This window comes from Prunus dulcis, chromosome 1 (assembly GCF_902201215.1).
Source record: "Prunus dulcis chromosome 1, ALMONDv2, whole genome shotgun sequence".
NCBI classification, from domain to species: domain Eukaryota; kingdom Viridiplantae; phylum Streptophyta; class Magnoliopsida; order Rosales; family Rosaceae; genus Prunus; species Prunus dulcis.
In genome coordinates, this window is record NC_047650.1 from 31158004 (window position 1) to 31173989 (window position 15986).

At 37.5% G+C, this 15986-nt stretch overlaps 3 protein-coding genes across 7 annotated transcripts; 2 read left to right on the plus strand and 1 right to left on the minus strand.

Moving 5' to 3' along the window:
* The first annotated feature begins 731 nt into the window (after positions 1 to 731).
* On the plus strand, positions 732 to 10910 carry LOC117613969 (exocyst complex component SEC3A). 5 transcript variants are annotated; one of them, XM_034342610.1, is made up of 25 exons: positions 732 to 1133; positions 2234 to 2304; positions 2732 to 2812; positions 2975 to 3042; positions 3175 to 3277; positions 3625 to 3770; positions 4192 to 4309; positions 4848 to 4952; positions 5492 to 5593; positions 5697 to 5834; positions 6097 to 6225; positions 6319 to 6399; positions 6493 to 6567; positions 6927 to 7100; positions 7189 to 7330; positions 7472 to 7536; positions 8210 to 8380; positions 8457 to 8536; positions 8794 to 8875; positions 9065 to 9162; positions 9248 to 9356; positions 9706 to 9774; positions 10130 to 10195; positions 10272 to 10361; positions 10602 to 10910. In XM_034342610.1, the coding sequence occupies exons 1-25, from the start codon at positions 959 to 961 to the stop codon at positions 10710 to 10712; spliced, it is 2649 nt and encodes an 882-aa protein (XP_034198501.1). In that variant the 5' UTR covers positions 732 to 958; the 3' UTR covers positions 10713 to 10910. The 5 variants fall into 5 exon arrangements, 3 of the variants coding, with proteins under 3 accessions (XP_034198501.1, XP_034198503.1, XP_034198502.1); XM_034342611.1 differs by lacking the exons at positions 9065 to 9162; positions 9248 to 9356 and having other exon boundaries at positions 861 to 1133; XR_004583820.1 differs by lacking the exons at positions 10130 to 10195; positions 10272 to 10361; positions 10602 to 10910 and having other exon boundaries at positions 860 to 1133; positions 9237 to 9356.
* A 532-nt stretch (positions 10911 to 11442) lies between these two features.
* On the plus strand, positions 11443 to 13729 carry LOC117616610 (probable E3 ubiquitin-protein ligase ARI8). Its single transcript, XM_034345983.1, has one exon. The coding sequence runs from the start codon at positions 11545 to 11547 to the stop codon at positions 13240 to 13242; it is 1698 nt and encodes a 565-aa protein (XP_034201874.1). The 5' UTR covers positions 11443 to 11544; the 3' UTR covers positions 13243 to 13729.
* Positions 13730 to 14166: 437 nt separating this feature from the next.
* LOC117615164 lies at positions 14167 to 15970 on the minus strand. Its single transcript, XM_034344182.1, has 5 exons — positions 15607 to 15970; positions 15344 to 15421; positions 15125 to 15224; positions 14889 to 15022; positions 14167 to 14751 (listed from the first exon to the last, which is right to left on the minus strand). The coding sequence occupies exons 1-5, from the start codon at positions 15961 to 15963 to the stop codon at positions 14512 to 14514; spliced, it is 909 nt and encodes a 302-aa protein (XP_034200073.1). The 5' UTR covers positions 15964 to 15970; the 3' UTR covers positions 14167 to 14511.
* Positions 15971 to 15986: the final 16 nt, after the last annotated feature.

Sequence of the window (15986 nt, forward strand, 5' to 3'; positions counted from 1 at the left end):
GGGTACTAATAATTTGGAATATGTTAAATGGTGAAATGGTTAAGAGTGGTGGTTAGATGGGGATGCTGTCCTAAATGTTGAACAACTGCTTATGAATGGAGCCTTGTGTGTTGGTCAAACGTGTATTCTAATATAATATATTTTAATTCTTTTAATTAAAGAAAAAAAAATGCTAAAAGAGAGTTAACTGAGTTAAACTCCTGTTAAGTTATAGTACACATGTCACAAAACTAGGAAGGAAACATGGGGACGCAGGGACTTTGGTAACAGGAAAATCGGACTCCTTCATGTGTAGGTGTAGTAATCGTATAGTCTTTTTTTCATATAAACTCACCAACTTTTTGGTTTTGTTTTGTTTTGTTTTTTTTTTTTGGTCTGAAACCAACTTTTTGGTTGAGTCGTCATTTTTTTAATTATCTTACAATACTTTTTCACGAAAAGAAAACAATCATTTAAAGAATGGATGTTTAAATTGAATCATATGCAAGTCTAGAGAGGGGCCCACCTCTATTAGAGAGGTGGTACACAATGTGGTATGAAAAATATGATAAACCTTAATATTTTTCATAGATAAAACTAACCAAAATAAAAGATATTATCAACATTTTCTTTTGGTACAAAACCTAACATGTTAAATCAAAGTCAGTTACTAATTACGAAATCAGATTAATTGATTGCAAAATCTTTGAGTTAAGTTTTGTTAACAAATTTCGACCGTTTCACAAATAACTAATTTTATTTCGACCGTACCCGATAATTTCCGGAGCCTCTAAGTCCAAACTCGAAACTTCCGTACGCCAGCTTGACCAGAGAGCAAGTGCACAATGCACGTATATTTTCGCATTTTCGTCGTGGACCTCTTTTTATCTTTCCATGTCTTTTTCATCCCAGAGTCTTTTATATTTACCATTAAATCACACCAGGCTCCGATTGAGACCCAGAGAGTGTTTCACCGGCAATGGCGAAATCGAGCGCAGACGACCAGGAGCTGAGGCGAGCCTGCGAGGCCGCCATCGAAGGGACCAAGCAGAGCGTCGTGATGTCGATCCGTGTGGCCAAGAGCCGAGGGATCTGGGGAAAAACGCACAAGCTAGGCCGCGACATGGCGAAACCTAGGGTTCTTGCTCTTTCCGGTACGCAATCGTTTCTCTATTTCCGCATATCGTTTTCACTTTGAAGATTCTTTCTCCGACCTGAGATGACTGGTTAGAGAAGTGCGTGCGTGGCATCTGGACTGAATTGTACGCGTTTTCTGAAATTTAGAAGAGAAATTTAGCTTTATTTCCAAGGGCATTTTGTTGAAAATCACACTGCAGACTTCATTTTAACTTGTCTAATTGTTAGGGGGTTTCTCGCTGTTTTGGAATGATTATAATATGACCGAATTAATATAGATAATCACGATGTGGTTGGATAGTAATGTGGTTGGGTGCTCAGACTGGACAATTTTAAGAAATATGTATTTGCCTTGGCCGGGACTACTATGATCGACGGATATGTATAATTCTCAAGGGTGCCCAATATTAAAAGAATGGTGTTAAATCCTTTAAGCTCCATAAATTCCCATTAATATTGATTTTCTTCAAGACATAAGTTGGTCAATCTTACCGAGAACAATATCGTTTTTGGAACTTGCAGAATCATTTATATCCACTTTTGACAGGAGAGTAACCAGAACTAGATTATCTACGATAATGTTTTGAACAATCATGGTAAATTTTCACAAGAAGACTTGCATTGTTTTTGCGCATATCTTCAGATTGGGAGGACAATTTTTGTTAAATCATTAAACAGAACTGTACAAGACATGTCAAGTACCTTAGATGGCAGTGGCACAGTAACGACTTTATCAGTAAGGTTAATTTGGAATTGTGTGCTAAATTCTAGAGGTTTGTCTACATATTTTGTATAGCTTCACTACAATAACATGAAGAGCCTGCTACTGTATCACTATGGTAGTCGGTACTACTAACTGAGGCCACCCTTTCTATTTGTTCTATTAGCTTCTATAATACTTGGTTGCACTCTAGATTGGCTGACAGTGATCCGAAATCAAATGAAGGGGAATAAAAGACTTGTCTTTTGAAGCATTAGGTCAGAGGGTGTGTGCATGTATGCATAACTACAAATACCCACACAAGTATAAATATTCAATTGGATTGATCAGTGTAAGCACTTAGTGATACTTAATTTGTATGTTACTGATGGCAACTGCCTTTTGTGGTTTGTGCAGTAAAATCCAAAGGACAGAAGACTAAAGCCTTTCTTCGAGTCTTAAAATATTCCACTGGAGGAGTCCTTGAGGTAAAGTCCAGTTTGTTTATTCTTATTTTTCTATAGAATTAAGATTCTTTGATTTTTGGGAAAAAAAAAAACAAATTGGCAGTTGGTTTACAATTTGAAATGTAGTAGTTCTAGCTTTCATTTCCAGGCCTGCTGTGTGTAACGGTGCTTGGTGTTATCGTCTCTTGGATGTGTATGTGTAATGGTGTATGTGGCTTATCATTTATCATCTCATTGAATTCATGAGGACTATCTGATAAAGCTTTATACATTGTATGTGCAACTGATTTAGTCTTAATTGTTACAATTTTTCTAGTTAGACAACATAATTAATTTTAACAATGCAAATATAGAAGGAAAATAAATAAAGAAAACGGATCTGTGTGCTTGATTTGGGACTTGGCGTGATTACAATTTACAATTACTCATTAATTTTCTTTTACTGCAGCCTGCAAAATTATACAAGCTAAAGCATCTTTCAAAGGTGGAGGTTTTAACAAACGACCCTAGTGGGTGTACTTTTACTCTGGTAAAGAAGATCCACCTTCCGTATGCTTATGAAAAAATTGTACATTTATGTTGAGAATTCGTGCAAGGGAATAGAATTCTTGCAATTAAGCAAAACAAGAAACAATGTTTGAGAAAGATTGTTGTTCCATTTTCCATTTTGGTCTGACTGAATTTCTTGTAGGGTTTTGATAATCTTAGGAGCCAGAGTGTTGCTCCTCCTCAATGGACCATGCGAAATATTGATGACAGGTATGCTATGGAGAACATGGACCTCTTTTCAATGTTATCCTTTCCTTCAGTAAACAGACTGATAAGCTTTTGATTACTGATTATCATTCCTTTTTCTTTTCCTTTTTCTGTTAAAAAAAATCTATTGTGCAGGAACCGCCTTTTACTATGTATTTTGAACATATGCAAAGATGCACTGGGTCACCTTCCTAAAGTTGTTGGTATAGATGTTGTGGAGATGGCTCTTTGGGCTAAGGTGCATATGATGAATTTGTACTACTGTACTATTTCTAGAGTGTATATATTTATAATTGAAGATTTCACTTCCTTGCCAATCGCTAATTGTGGGTATGAATTTATGATGATAATTTTTTTGTCAATGTTAATTTCTTTGTTGTTTTAGTTTTGAGAGAATTCTGTTATTATTTATTTTTGTTGTTTTTATGTCACTTCTTGAAATCAGTTCATTCATTCTGTTCTCCTATGTTTTGGCTTCCTCTGTGTGGATATTTTGCTTAAACTCCATTTATTAGTCGTTAGTTTGTTAGATTAATATTTGCAGTGCATTTATTCTCTAATTTATTGTTTAAAAAAATGATTTAGGAAAATACACCAGCAGTCACTAATCAAGGCGATATGCAAGAGGGTCCTGCTGCATCAACAGTAACTGAACGTGACTTAAAAGTCACTGTAGAAAAAGAACTTGTCTCCCAAGCTGAGGAAGAGGATATGGAGGCACTTTTGGGAACGTATGTACAGTTTCATTGTTTTGTTGTGATGTAGAAATTGTTTGTGCTTTATCTAATTTGTCCATTGAGAAGAATGCTAAGGTTTTTATGGACTTGATAAACTCGGTTACTGGGTTTTTTCAATTTTGTTAGTTTGATCCTTGTTTTTGGATAAGAAGCATGAATTACTTGGTTATGGGGTCACATACTCTGTCATTAAGTGGGTTTTGGAGCACCAAGTGGGGGGCCTCATTCTACTTTAGTTGGTAGAGAGCAAATGGTTCGCAAGTGACTCCAACAAGTTGATTTTTTCTCTCAGCCTCAATCATTTTCTTTCATATTTTGTTCTTAAAAAAAAATCATCACTCTTCAGCTATGTTCTGTTGGAACTTATCTTGATGTAGTTGTGATGTGGCATATTTTGACTGGGCGTGATATGCAGTTATGTCATGGGTATTGGTGAAGCAGAAGCATTTTCTGAAAGGTTGAAGAGAGAGCTTCTTGCTTTGGAAGCAGCAAATGTGCATGCCATTTTGGAAAGTGAACCTTTGATTGATGAGGTGAGTGTTTTTCTATTCAGTTGTGTTTTTATGTGTGATGGCATTTGCCACATTTCTTCCTTTTTGGGATTTGTTAATTTATTGTCCTTTTTATGTTCTTCTGTTTGGTTCTTGGTTTCACTCTTCTCAAAGAAAGTCATTTTTCCCCAATCGTCTATCTCACCTGTCAGTATTAATACCATTAAAGTCTGTTGTCATCCATGTGACCATATAATATATACGGCATTAGACAGGTCTAAGCATGATACTTAGTCTGGTTTTCAACCACTGTAATTACTTAGCATCAATGTTCTCTCGTTCATCTTCTGACCTCATCCTTGTTTAGAGCCTTCAACTTCTTTTTGCTTAAACAGTGTTGCTTTCTGATTCTGAGAAACTTTATCATCTGTTTGAGTTACTTGCATACATTGCTTTATCATCGTCTCCATGAGATTTCTGTACAAGCTTCTTTTGCCTGCTAGGACATTGATTGATGGTTGTCTATTTTCTGGAAGATATGTGATACTGTTATTCATACGTTCAATTGTGGGTCCTATAGGTCCTGCAAGGGCTTGAGGCAGCAACGAATTGTGTCGATGACATGGACGAATGGTTAGGCATCTTCAATGTGAAACTCAGACACATGAGAGAAGACATCGAATCGGTAGGGACTCTAGATACCTTTGATAATTTTTTAGATTTTTACTGATCCTTTATGGACTACAATTTATTTATTTCCAACATGCAGTTTATTGGAATTGTTTTTAACTTGTTTCTCATGGAACAAACATACCATATATGTAGACCAATTTAACACTGTACATCTGGTCAAAGATTCCATTTGCCTGTTCTACGACATTGTATTTTAAGGGATTAACAAGAATGCCAGTGGTTCATTTTAGTTTCCTTTTCCCCCTTATACTTTTACTATATGACATCAAAAACGTAGTTGTTTACATTTCATTTTTTCCCAACAAACTTTGTGATGGTATCATCTTGTTCCTTGTTGAACGACATTCACCTGTATTGGTGCTAATTCTGGGTTACTTCAATCTCCTCATGGTTCTGACTAAGAGGTGGTTGTTCAGTATCCACGCCATGACATGGTTTTGGGATATCCACTGGATATATGAATGTCTTCTACTTGAATGCTTGATCTATTCTTAAGTTGGCTGCTAACTTTTTTTCTGTTGTGATGCCCAGATAGAAACCCGCAATAACAAGTTGGAGATGCAATCTGTAAATAATAGAGCACTCATTGAGGAACTTGATAAGCTTCTTCTAGGTTTGCGTGTTCCTTCTGAGGTGTATTGCCCATCCTTTTTAGCTGAGAGACATAACTAATTAGTTTGAACTTGGGCAACTTTTTAAGGCTTAGAATCTTTTTAATGGCGTTTTGTTGGTGCAGTATGCAGCATGCTTGACTGGAGGCTTATTTGATGAGGCACGTATGCTTCAAAATGTAGAAGCATGTGAGTGGTTAGCTGGTGCTTTACGCAGTCTTGAAGTACCTAATTTGGATCCAATCTATGCAAACATGCGAGCTGTATGCATTCTACCTTTCTCATTCATTTCAGTTCTTTTTTATTTTTCTTTATTCTTCAACGATTTGTGGGCAAATGTGCAAACTATAGAGTTTTCATCACTGTGGTGTGAACCCGTCATCACTTTAATGAGCTTTTTAGCTGGCTATGATGTCAATTTATCATGTGAGATGTTGAGATGGAGTGAGATTACAAATATCTGTTTTTATTACTGATTTTAAGACCATTTCATTATATTGGTAAAATTAATTGTAATTCTTACAGGTTAAAGAGAAGCGAGCTGAACTTGAAAAATTGAAATCTACATTTGTCAGAAGAGCTTCTGAGTTCTTGCGAAATTACTTTTCTAGTTTGGTGGAGTTCATGATAAGCGACAAGAGCTATTTTTCTCAGGTGCACTTTAGGGACTCAGGCTTCTATAAATTTGACCAAATTGTTCATTTTCTGAGTATTTATATTGCCCACTATTGTGCTTGATTTAAACAGCGGGGGCAACTGAAAAGGCCTGATCATGCTGATCTGCGGTACAAATGCCGAACATATGCTCGCCTTCTGCAACATTTAAAGGTAAAATTTCAGCTTAATCGCATTAGCTATTAGTACTTTTGTTGTTTCAACTTGCGCATGTGGATTGGTGACTTTCTTCCTTTGCACTTGCAGAGTCTTGATAAGAATTGCCTGGGTCCTTTGAGGAAAGCATACTGTGACTCCCTCAACTTGCTTCTTCGTCGGGAGGTCAGAAACACAATCCTTTTATTCTATCATTTGAGTGTTACCTGGAATGTATTTCTGAGATATCTGTGTTAGTTATATTATTTGGCTGTTGTCCTTTATCATCTTTGATCATGGACTTTATCTTGAGTGCTTGAATTTTCCATATAATCATCAGAGTTCCTGATAAGATAGTGACTTGGTTTGGTAGGTTCAGTGTAGCATCAACTAATAATCATATAAAGCAAAATAGTGGTGGCTTGATTCCTCATGCATTAGTAACCTAATCAAATCTTCTTGTTCTAAAAATTTATTGTTTTGTAAGAGATTTGACAGTTAAGTGATAAGTTTGAATATTTGAGTATATAATTTGATACCTACAGGCTCGTGAATTTGCAAATGAGCTTCGTGCTAGTACAAAGGCATCAAGAAATCCAACTGTCTGGCTTGAAGCTTCTGCTGGGTCTGGTCAAAATGTGAATGCTGCAGACACTTCTACTGTTTCTGAAGCTTATGCCAAGATGCTTACGATTTTTATCCCACTCCTTGTAGATGAGGTAAAATTCAAGTGATATAATAGTTTCTTTGATCTAAATGGTACATATCTTTGTATTTAAAGCCCATTCTACAATGCCTCAACTGCAGAGTTCTTTCTTTGCACATTTTATGTGCTTTGAAGTTCCTGCACTTGTTCCTCCTGGAGGTACTGCTAATGGAGATAAATCTGATGACACCAATGATGATGATTTGGGAATCATGGACATTGATGACAATGACAGCAAAGCTGGTAATTTACGCTAATATCTCACTGTACTTTTCTGTATGTGCTTGCTTTTAGTCATATTTTTACACTGTCTGCAATGGATGCTTTTGAATTCTGCCAATTCTACTTCTCTCTGGAATTTGATACAATTGTCTAATTTTGTAGGTAAAAATTCAGGAGAGCTTGCAGCATTGAATGAATCTCTTCAGAATTTACTCGATGGAATCCAAGTAATGCACACAACATATTGCCTATCTTTTCGCACTTGCTATTGAAATTTTGTTGCTTGGACGTTCTCTGTTTTGTGGTTGCGTAGTTTTGTTGTCCATAGCTGAAAGAAACTTCCATGAATTTCCAAATGAGTATCTCATCTATCTTATGGGTGTCATCCTCAAAGCTCAATCTGCTCTGTGCAGAACTTGGGAATTGGGATCCCTTATCTCTGTTTTAGGTGATAGTAAGGTGGATGATTCCCTGAGTAGCTTAGGAGATGGAATCTCATGTCCAGCAGTATCTTGTTTGGATGGCATATGTTTGTTTAAAAGTTTTAAGCTGCAGAAATTTATCATGTCATAGGTTTGACTCTTGGTTGTCTGCTTAGATATATATAGAATAAGCCAGGGTCTAATGAATAAAGGGGGTGATGTAAGAGAGAGTGGTTTGGCAAGTGGTCTTCCTCCAGAACAGCGAAAGACTAAATCTATGTTTCCTTTTATGATTTTAGCATGATAATATTGATGAGGTGGCTTGATTTGTGGTCTGCACTGACATCTAGATTTGTTTGGGAGTGAACCTTCCGTAATATTTTTAAAATTATTTTTTACTTTTAATGGTTTGCACACTTTCACCCTGTATCCTGGTCATGACTTGTTACTTAGCTGCAAGCACTTATATGGTTTTCAGGAAGACTTTTATGCTGTGGTGGATTGGGCATACAAAATTGACCCCTTGCGCTGCATATCAATGCATGGGATTACAGAGCGGTATCTTTCTGGTCAGAAAGCTGATGCAGCAGGATTTGTGCGTCTCTTGCTTGGTGATCTGGAGTCAAGAATTTCTATGCAATTCAGTCGTGTAAGTTCTTGTGTTTAGTGTTGATCAATTCATAGTCATATGTTCTGAACCCATGTATGGGTATGCTCCATTGCAGTTTGTTGATGAAGCTTGCCACCAGATTGAAAGAAACGAACGCAATGTTAGGCAAATGGGTGTCTTATCATACATCCCTAGGTAAACTGGATTATACATTACTTATGTTCCTTTGTTGAGGAAACTTCATATCCTCTTTGAAAATTAAGTCAGTTATCAAGTTTGAGGTTTGGCATGTTTTGGTCAGATATAATTGAGAGAACAGAAATGGCAAAACTTTTGTATTTTTTCTAAAGGAATTTGTCAGCTCTGATTACTTATCCCATGTGATAGAATTTATTTCCTATGTGTTTGATTATTGTTTAATATTATATTTGATTTCCCCTCCTTTTACTTAGATTTGCAACTCTGGCAACAAGAATGGAACAGTACATCCAGGGGCAATCTAGGGATTTGGTTGATCAAGCATACACTAAATTTGTGAGTGCTTTTTTTTTTTTTTTTCTCTGGAAACATATTTCTGTTATCTGCAGAATGTTATCAGATATCGTGATATACAAAGCAAGTTGTTTGCACATAGCCATATTGAATTAAGTAGGCCCATGCTGCAATGGGCACACAGCATAATTATTGTTTACATTTTCTTACATAAGATCAATTGTTTGACAGGTTAGCATAATGTTTGTGACTTTGGAGAAAATTGCACAAACAGAGCCAAAATATGCTGATCTTTTTCTATTAGAGAACTATGCTGCATTTCAGAATAGGTATTCTTCTTTTTCCTTTCTACCATTATCAATGTTATTTCTTTGTTGGTCGACTTCATTCTGATTAGAAGCAGTTTACTTGCAGTTTGTATGACCTAGCAAATGTTGTGCCCACGTTGGCCAAATTTTATCACCAGGCGAGTGAAGCTTATGAACAAGCTTGCACACGCCATATCAGCATGATCATATACTACGTAAGTTATCCAGATGCTGAATCTTATATAAGTTTTTCTTCTCATATGGATGCTGCAATTTTGGGCAGATCTCTTTTAGAATCTTATATCATTCCAAGTTACTCGTTGTGAACAAGTAGACAAAACCGAATCTTTATGAAAGATAAAGACACTGAAATTGCTAAACTACTCTTTGCAGGTGAAAGCTAACGTGCTATAATTTTCATTTTGACACTGAAATTTTCACACAGGCATCTAGCTTGTCTTGAATCAGCCATTTTTTGGGATAGATGTATAGCATAAGCCTGAAATACTCCTTGGACAGAATATTTTTGGTGGCACGTACCCTCACAGTGTTTTCTTTTGGCAGCAATTTGAACGTCTTTTCCAGTTTGCTCGAAGAATAGAGGATTTGATGTATACAATTCCACCAGAAGAGGTTAGTGTGTTGGCGGTCCTTAAATGTTGTCCTCAGTAGTTAAATTAAAACAAGCGGCTGAGATGCATCTCAAGTGTCCATATCTGATCTAACTTTGAAAAGGAAAACCTCATTAATTATGTCACACTGCTTGATAATCTGTAACTATGTCCATTGCTTTGTGCATCTGTATATTCCACCAAGAGTATCCAGTCCCATTCTGAGAATGTAGTGTTTGGCTGGTATCTGTGTTGTTGCTAGGACCATTTCTGCAGAGTTATTTATTTATTTATTTCAGAAGTCTTATAAAAAAAAAATTAGAAGTCTTAACTTGCTGGATGTTATGGCTGATATCAACTTCCTTCACAAATTTCAGATCCCTTTCCAGCTTGGGTTGGCAAAGATGGATCTGCGGAAGATGTTAAAATCAAGTTTATCTGGGGTGAGTTGGTAAATTTTCCAGAATAACTTGGTCTCGCATGTTCATTGCTGACAGTATCTTGGCTTTCCTGATACAGCTTGACAAGTCCATCACTGCAATGTACAAGAAGTTGCAGAAAAACATGACTTCTGAAGAACTGTTGCCATCCTTGTGGGATAAATGCAAGGTATGTTGGATAGTTTCTTTGTAAACATGTTAGGGTTCCATGGTTGCAGACTCTTATATCATATGCAAAAGCCTGACCTTTAACCAATGATAAAGGGGAATAAAGTTCTCAATCTTGCTACTCTATAATTACACAGAGAGATGTTTTGGATTGAGTCTTGCCTATTTGTTAAACGCCATACAAAATAAAGGAAGCATGTTCTTATTGAAAATATCTTATGGATGCTGTGGATTTTGGCAGAAGGAGTTCCTTGACAAGTATGAAAGTTTTGCTCAACTCGTCGCCAAGATTTACCCGACAGAGACCATTCCAACTGTAGTAGAAATGAGAGATCTTTTGGCATCCATGTAAAGTGAGAGTTTGTCTTGTATAATCTTGATAGCTTCTTTTGAGGGTTGTATTTTAGCTTGCTGTAATCTTTCTCCTCTTTTCCGGAAACATTTTCCCATAATTTGATTTATTAAAATTGTAGAGTTTTCAAGTGTCTTTTTGTCGATATAGGCGAATAAACAATAAACCGTTAAATATATTTGATGTTCCCACCATTTATTTCTTGTCTTGTGTACTGGCTGGCTCATAGCCCTTCTATAGTGAGGGTATCATATATGGACTATAGATATAGACCTTAAATTAGCTACAGGATTCATCTGAATAGTAATTTCACTTAAGTTTAATGAAATTATCATACAGCTAATATGAAAGTCCACATGAGGGATTCATATATAACACCCTCACTATAGAATTTCGCATTCACAGAAATGCGGATGGCATCATGGGCCTGGGCCAAAAAGGAATGGTGGTTGAATTAATGATCCTTAAGCATCTTGTTAAAACTCAATTATTAATTTATTACCATAATTTAGTATCTGGTTGAAACGATGTGAACAATCAAAACTATTCTTAAAATGGCACTGAAGTTGCAGCGGTGTCAGGCCTGAAATAATATAAAACCAATACCATGCAAGTAAAGCCACAACAATGAAAGAGCTGAGGAAGAAGAAAAAGCCCCAAAAAGACTTATTATAAAACTGGTTTCGTGCAGGAAAGAAAACCCCAAAAAGAAAAAGGATATTCATTTTCATATGCTTTGCTGACTAACCAACTTTTGTAAAAGTGAGTCTTCTTATATTATCAGGTCAATGAGCAAGTTAATAGAACCAAACCTTAATTCTTTCTTTCGTCCATGGAGTCTTGCTTTTCTTCCAGTTGTTGGCGTTATCTCCACGCACCCAGAAGTCCAGAAAACCCTAGTCCTGCACTGCACAGACACTTCCGGGAGGGTTTGAGCAAGCCAATGATGCCAAACATGGAATCTAATCACCATTTGAATAGGTTTTTGAGAGAAGAAGATCAAACGCCCTTGCAACATCTTCCGTACAGAGTCTTGAAAGAAGCAGATATCAGTCAACGCCAGCTTCATGACATTACAGAGGTTTGCTCCACACTGTCTGTGTCAAGATCCGCCGCGATCATCTTGCTACGCCACTGTAATTGGAATGTCAGCAAGCTGTTCGACAACTGGTTTGATGAGGAGGACGAGGTTCGAATCACGGTGGGTTTGTTTAAGAACCCACCTGTTGATCAATTCTCTACTGATGGTTCATTTACTTGTGAAATTTGCTTTGAAACGTTTCCTGGTGGCGATGATTTTGATGATCGAAGAATTAGCTCCACCTTTTGTGATCATTTCTATTGTAGAGCATGTTGGGTTGGTTATATTAGCAAATCAATTGCCAACGATGGCCTGGGATGCTTGTCTCTGAAATGTCCTCATCCATGTTGTGGTGCTGCTGTTGGTGAAGACATGATCTTTGTGTTGGTAGCGGAGAGTGCCGACAAAGACAAGTATTTGAGGTACCTGCTGAGATCTTATGTGGAAGACAGTTACAGGAAGAGGAAGATAAAGTGGTGCCCTGCTCCTGGTTGTGACCATGCTGTGGATTTTGTGGATTATGTTGATGGCAGTGGAGGAGCTTGTGATGTTTCTTGCCTCTGCTCATATATATTTTGTTGGAATTGTAACGAGGAAGCTCACAGTCCGGTGAAATGCGATACTGTGGCAAAGTGGATGTTGAAGCACAAGGATGAGTCTGAAAATACGAATTGGATTCTTGTAAACACCAAGCCTTGTCCAGAGTGCAAGCGACCCATTGAGAAAAACCAAGGATGTAGCCATATGAGATGCAGGGCGCCTTGTAAGTTTGAATTTTGCTGGATATGCCTCGGACCGTGGGGCGGTAGCCATTCTTGTAACTCTTACCTGCAGGGGGTGAAGAATGAGAGTGATAAAAGGAAAGAGGTGGCGAAGTTGAATTTAGACAGATACGTTCATTATTATGAGCGTTGGGTAGCTAACCATGAGTCTAGGAAAAAAGCTCTTGTAGATTTTCAGCTTGTGCAAGATGTTCATTTAAAGAAGCTCGATAGGAAATACAGGCAAACTAATCCGATTCTCAGTTTCATAACAGAGGCCTGGCAGAAGATAATCGAATGCCGGCGGGTGCTGAAATGGAGCTATGCATATGGGTACTATATCCCTAAGCATGAGCATGGTAAGAGGCAGTTTTTTGAGTACTTGCAAGGTGAGGCAGAGTCTGGCTTGGAAAAGCTCCATCATTGTGCAGAAGTGGAACTAGAAGAGCATATCAATGCCGATAAACCCATTGAAGATTTCATGGAATTTCGAACAAAGCTAGTCCAACTGATTGTTTTGATTGGAAATTACTTCAAGAACTTGGTGAGAGCGATGGAGAATGACCTTCCGGAGATAAGCTCTTACGGGGATTATTGGTCTTGTTATATCTGTACCTATGTCAATGAGGGTTCTGCCACCATGTGTGTGATGTGTTGTTCAGAGTCGCCAGTGCATGGCGAGGTCTAATCCAAGAAAAGGAACTTTTGAGCAAAATTGGTTATTTTGTAAGGTACGTGGGATATATAGTTTCTTGAAAAGAAAAGCCTCTTGTATCTGGTGCATGAAACAGAATTTCTGAGGGAACAGAAAAGCTTCTTGAAAAAAACACTTGTTGCTACCATCATTCGTTCTTGTTCTTTTAACTGCCATCCACATTTCTATTCGAGCACTTGCAAGGCCACGCAGAGTTAAGCCTGGATAGGCTTCACACGTGTAGAAAACGACCTGCGGCAGTTTGTTTCGGCTGAGGCCCCATTGGAAAGTTTCCATGACTTCCGTTTAGAGCGTTGGAAAATGGCCTGTCAGAGATAAGCCCTTATGTTATGTGTGAAATGCGTTCAGACCCTTCGTGTGCCTGATGAGTTCTAATCAAAGAAGAGGGAACTTGTAGTTGGTACAAATTTAAAGCTCTTGTTGGCTATAATATGTTCTGTTTCCGTGGGATTTTATTTTAGCGTCCAATCTAAATTACTAAAATCAGTGAAGCACTACATTGATGAAATGCCATAAATTTGATTACAAGCATAATGTGCAAAAAATTGTTAACAAAGTAGATACAAGCCCAGGTTTAACAAAGTACATAAAGTGACATAACCATATGAAAATCGACCTCAACGAAGATGAAAAAATGAAGATTTAAATTGAACACCAATGACCAAGGATTTAAATGTGCATCGTAGGTGAAACGAGCGAGGAAATCCCGCCTTATAAACTCGAATGTGAGTTCCATTTTCTTTTCTGGGCAGATATTGCTCTCCAAAAATGAAACAGGAGGTGCACTCTGTTCTCCAAGTTTAGCTCTTAACGTTGTTCTCTTTTCAGTTTCTTCTGTAAATCTATTTTCGTTCTTAGAACAACAATTTTTTTTCTGAGCTATCAAAGTACCTAGGCTAGTCCGATATTTATATATGTAAAGAATCAAAGTACAATTGATCCGAACAAGGGAAGATTGACAAATGAATACTTGTATAACCATCAACCTTATACTTTGATCGTGGTTGGATTACAACATCTATGGTATAGAGAGGGATTTAAGGCATTCTTCCCGTTGAGTGAAGTATATAATAATCTGACTTGACTATGCTATGCTACGTAGGTATTGGTATTGAGTAGGTATATACTAGAAAAAGAATGGGTTTTAACTTATAAATGAATTTAATATAAACCAACTGTGACCGTATGTTGACTGTTGTGATGAACTTTTGAGCATTAATTTTGATGAGTTAGTTGTATGATCTATGTTCCATGTTGTACACCAGCAACAGCGCCGGAGGTGGTGGAGAGTCTGGCGAGGATGAAGATACCAGCAGAGGAAAGAAGCACAGCTCCAGCAAAGCAAGCCAGATCCAGTGGAGTAACCAGAGGTATACTCTTGAACTTGTCCAACAAACCCACTTGAAGTATCATCACCACTGCATGCCCTATTTTCGACTTTGCTTGCGAAACCGATTTCATGTCAACCCATGCTGGAGGTGCCTGGAAATTATAATTCAGACATGAATTAGAAATTAAAGTATTCTATAACTCCATAATCTATGTTGTCTTGTTGGTACAAAATACAAATATTATTTAGAAGATATTTCTGTGATTTGTAAGAAGGGAGTGAAAGGTACCTTCATATAGAAGAGACCAAACATGTTTGACTCTGAAAACCGCGGTCCTTTTTCTTTCACGGCCTTTGATCCCACGAACATGGCGTACAACCCAACCCCGAAAATAAACATGGCGGTTCCTACCAGGAACATGTCTGTAGAAAGAAAGAAAAAACACGAATTATTAGTTTTTGGGTAGGTTAGGGTAGGGTAGATACAGAGAGCTGAGAGAGAGCTGAGAGAGCGAGAGTAGTTACCAATGGCTTCAATAAGTAGATGCACCATATGTCCTTGATCCGTCTTGTGTGACAAGGCATGGAAATACTGGAAATATGACTCTAGAACAATAAAGCAACCCTGCATTTAGGCTAGAAATTAGATAGAAAATAGATACAATTAATTGGTTTTGTTCTAATAATTATTAATTGCTATTGCCAAAGATGGTGAATTAGGTAGGAGGAAAAAGAAAATGTTACCTCTACAAAGCACAAAACTGAGCCAAGTAAGGATCCCGCAACTGCAAGTAATGTAAAGAATCGACAGTCTATTATCCCCTGCACAAATGAAGTAATATTTTTATTAGAACTTAACTCATTCAACTTAAAGTTAATCAGACATGCTTAATTCTGTTTCAAACACCAACTTACTACGTAATATTAATAAACAACTTTTGACAAATTAAGAAGAACATGCATGTAAGTTAGAGAATCTCAAAGCTAAAACTAGCATGCCTACTCACCCTTTCAATGAACATCTGGATCTGCTGTCTCGAAGGTTTTGGCTTGAGGGCCGTTCTCAAAAGAATGAGCAAAGCATGGTTAGTCTTTGTAAGCAGGGAAACCAATTCTGCGAGCCTTCCCCGATTCACTTGTGGCTTCAAAGTGATGCTCATTGTGTCTGAAGTGGCCATTGAGGCCTTGACAACCACCATTTGCTTTCTCTCATGATTATCATTCTTCCCACCAAGTCTCTTCTCTCCGCTTAAACTTCCGGCCTTGCTCGAACACCGCAGCGTGTTCGGCGGCAAAGAAGAAGAAGAAGAAGAAGAATGAAAAGTCATAGGCTTGAAGGTGCGCAATAGTCTAGTGGCTGCCATTGCTCCCTTTGACGATACCAATT

Coding starts and splice junctions, on each gene's coding strand:
- LOC117616610 (XM_034345983.1), top strand. CDS start 11,545: ATGGAGTCTTGCTTTTCTTCCAGTTGTTGGCGTTATCTCCACGCACCC.
- LOC117613969 (XM_034342610.1), top strand. CDS start 959: ATGGCGAAATCGAGCGCAGACGACCAGGAGCTGAGGCGAGCCTGCGAG. Junction 2,813..2,974: donor GTGGGTGTACTTTTACTCTG/GTAAAGAAGATC, acceptor AATTTCTTGTAG/GGTTTTGATAATCTTAGGAG. Junction 8,381..8,456: donor TTTCTATGCAATTCAGTCGT/GTAAGTTCTTGT, acceptor GCTCCATTGCAG/TTTGTTGATGAAGCTTGCCA.
- LOC117615164 (XM_034344182.1), bottom strand. CDS start 15,963: ATGGCAGCCACTAGACTATTGCGCACCTTCAAGCCTATGACTTTTCAT. Junction 15,023..15,124: donor TCTACTTATTGAAGCCATTG/GTAACTACTCTC, acceptor TTCTTTCTACAG/ACATGTTCCTGGTAGGAACC. Junction 14,752..14,888: donor TTGGTCTCTTCTATATGAAG/GTACCTTTCACT, acceptor TATAATTTCCAG/GCACCTCCAGCATGGGTTGA.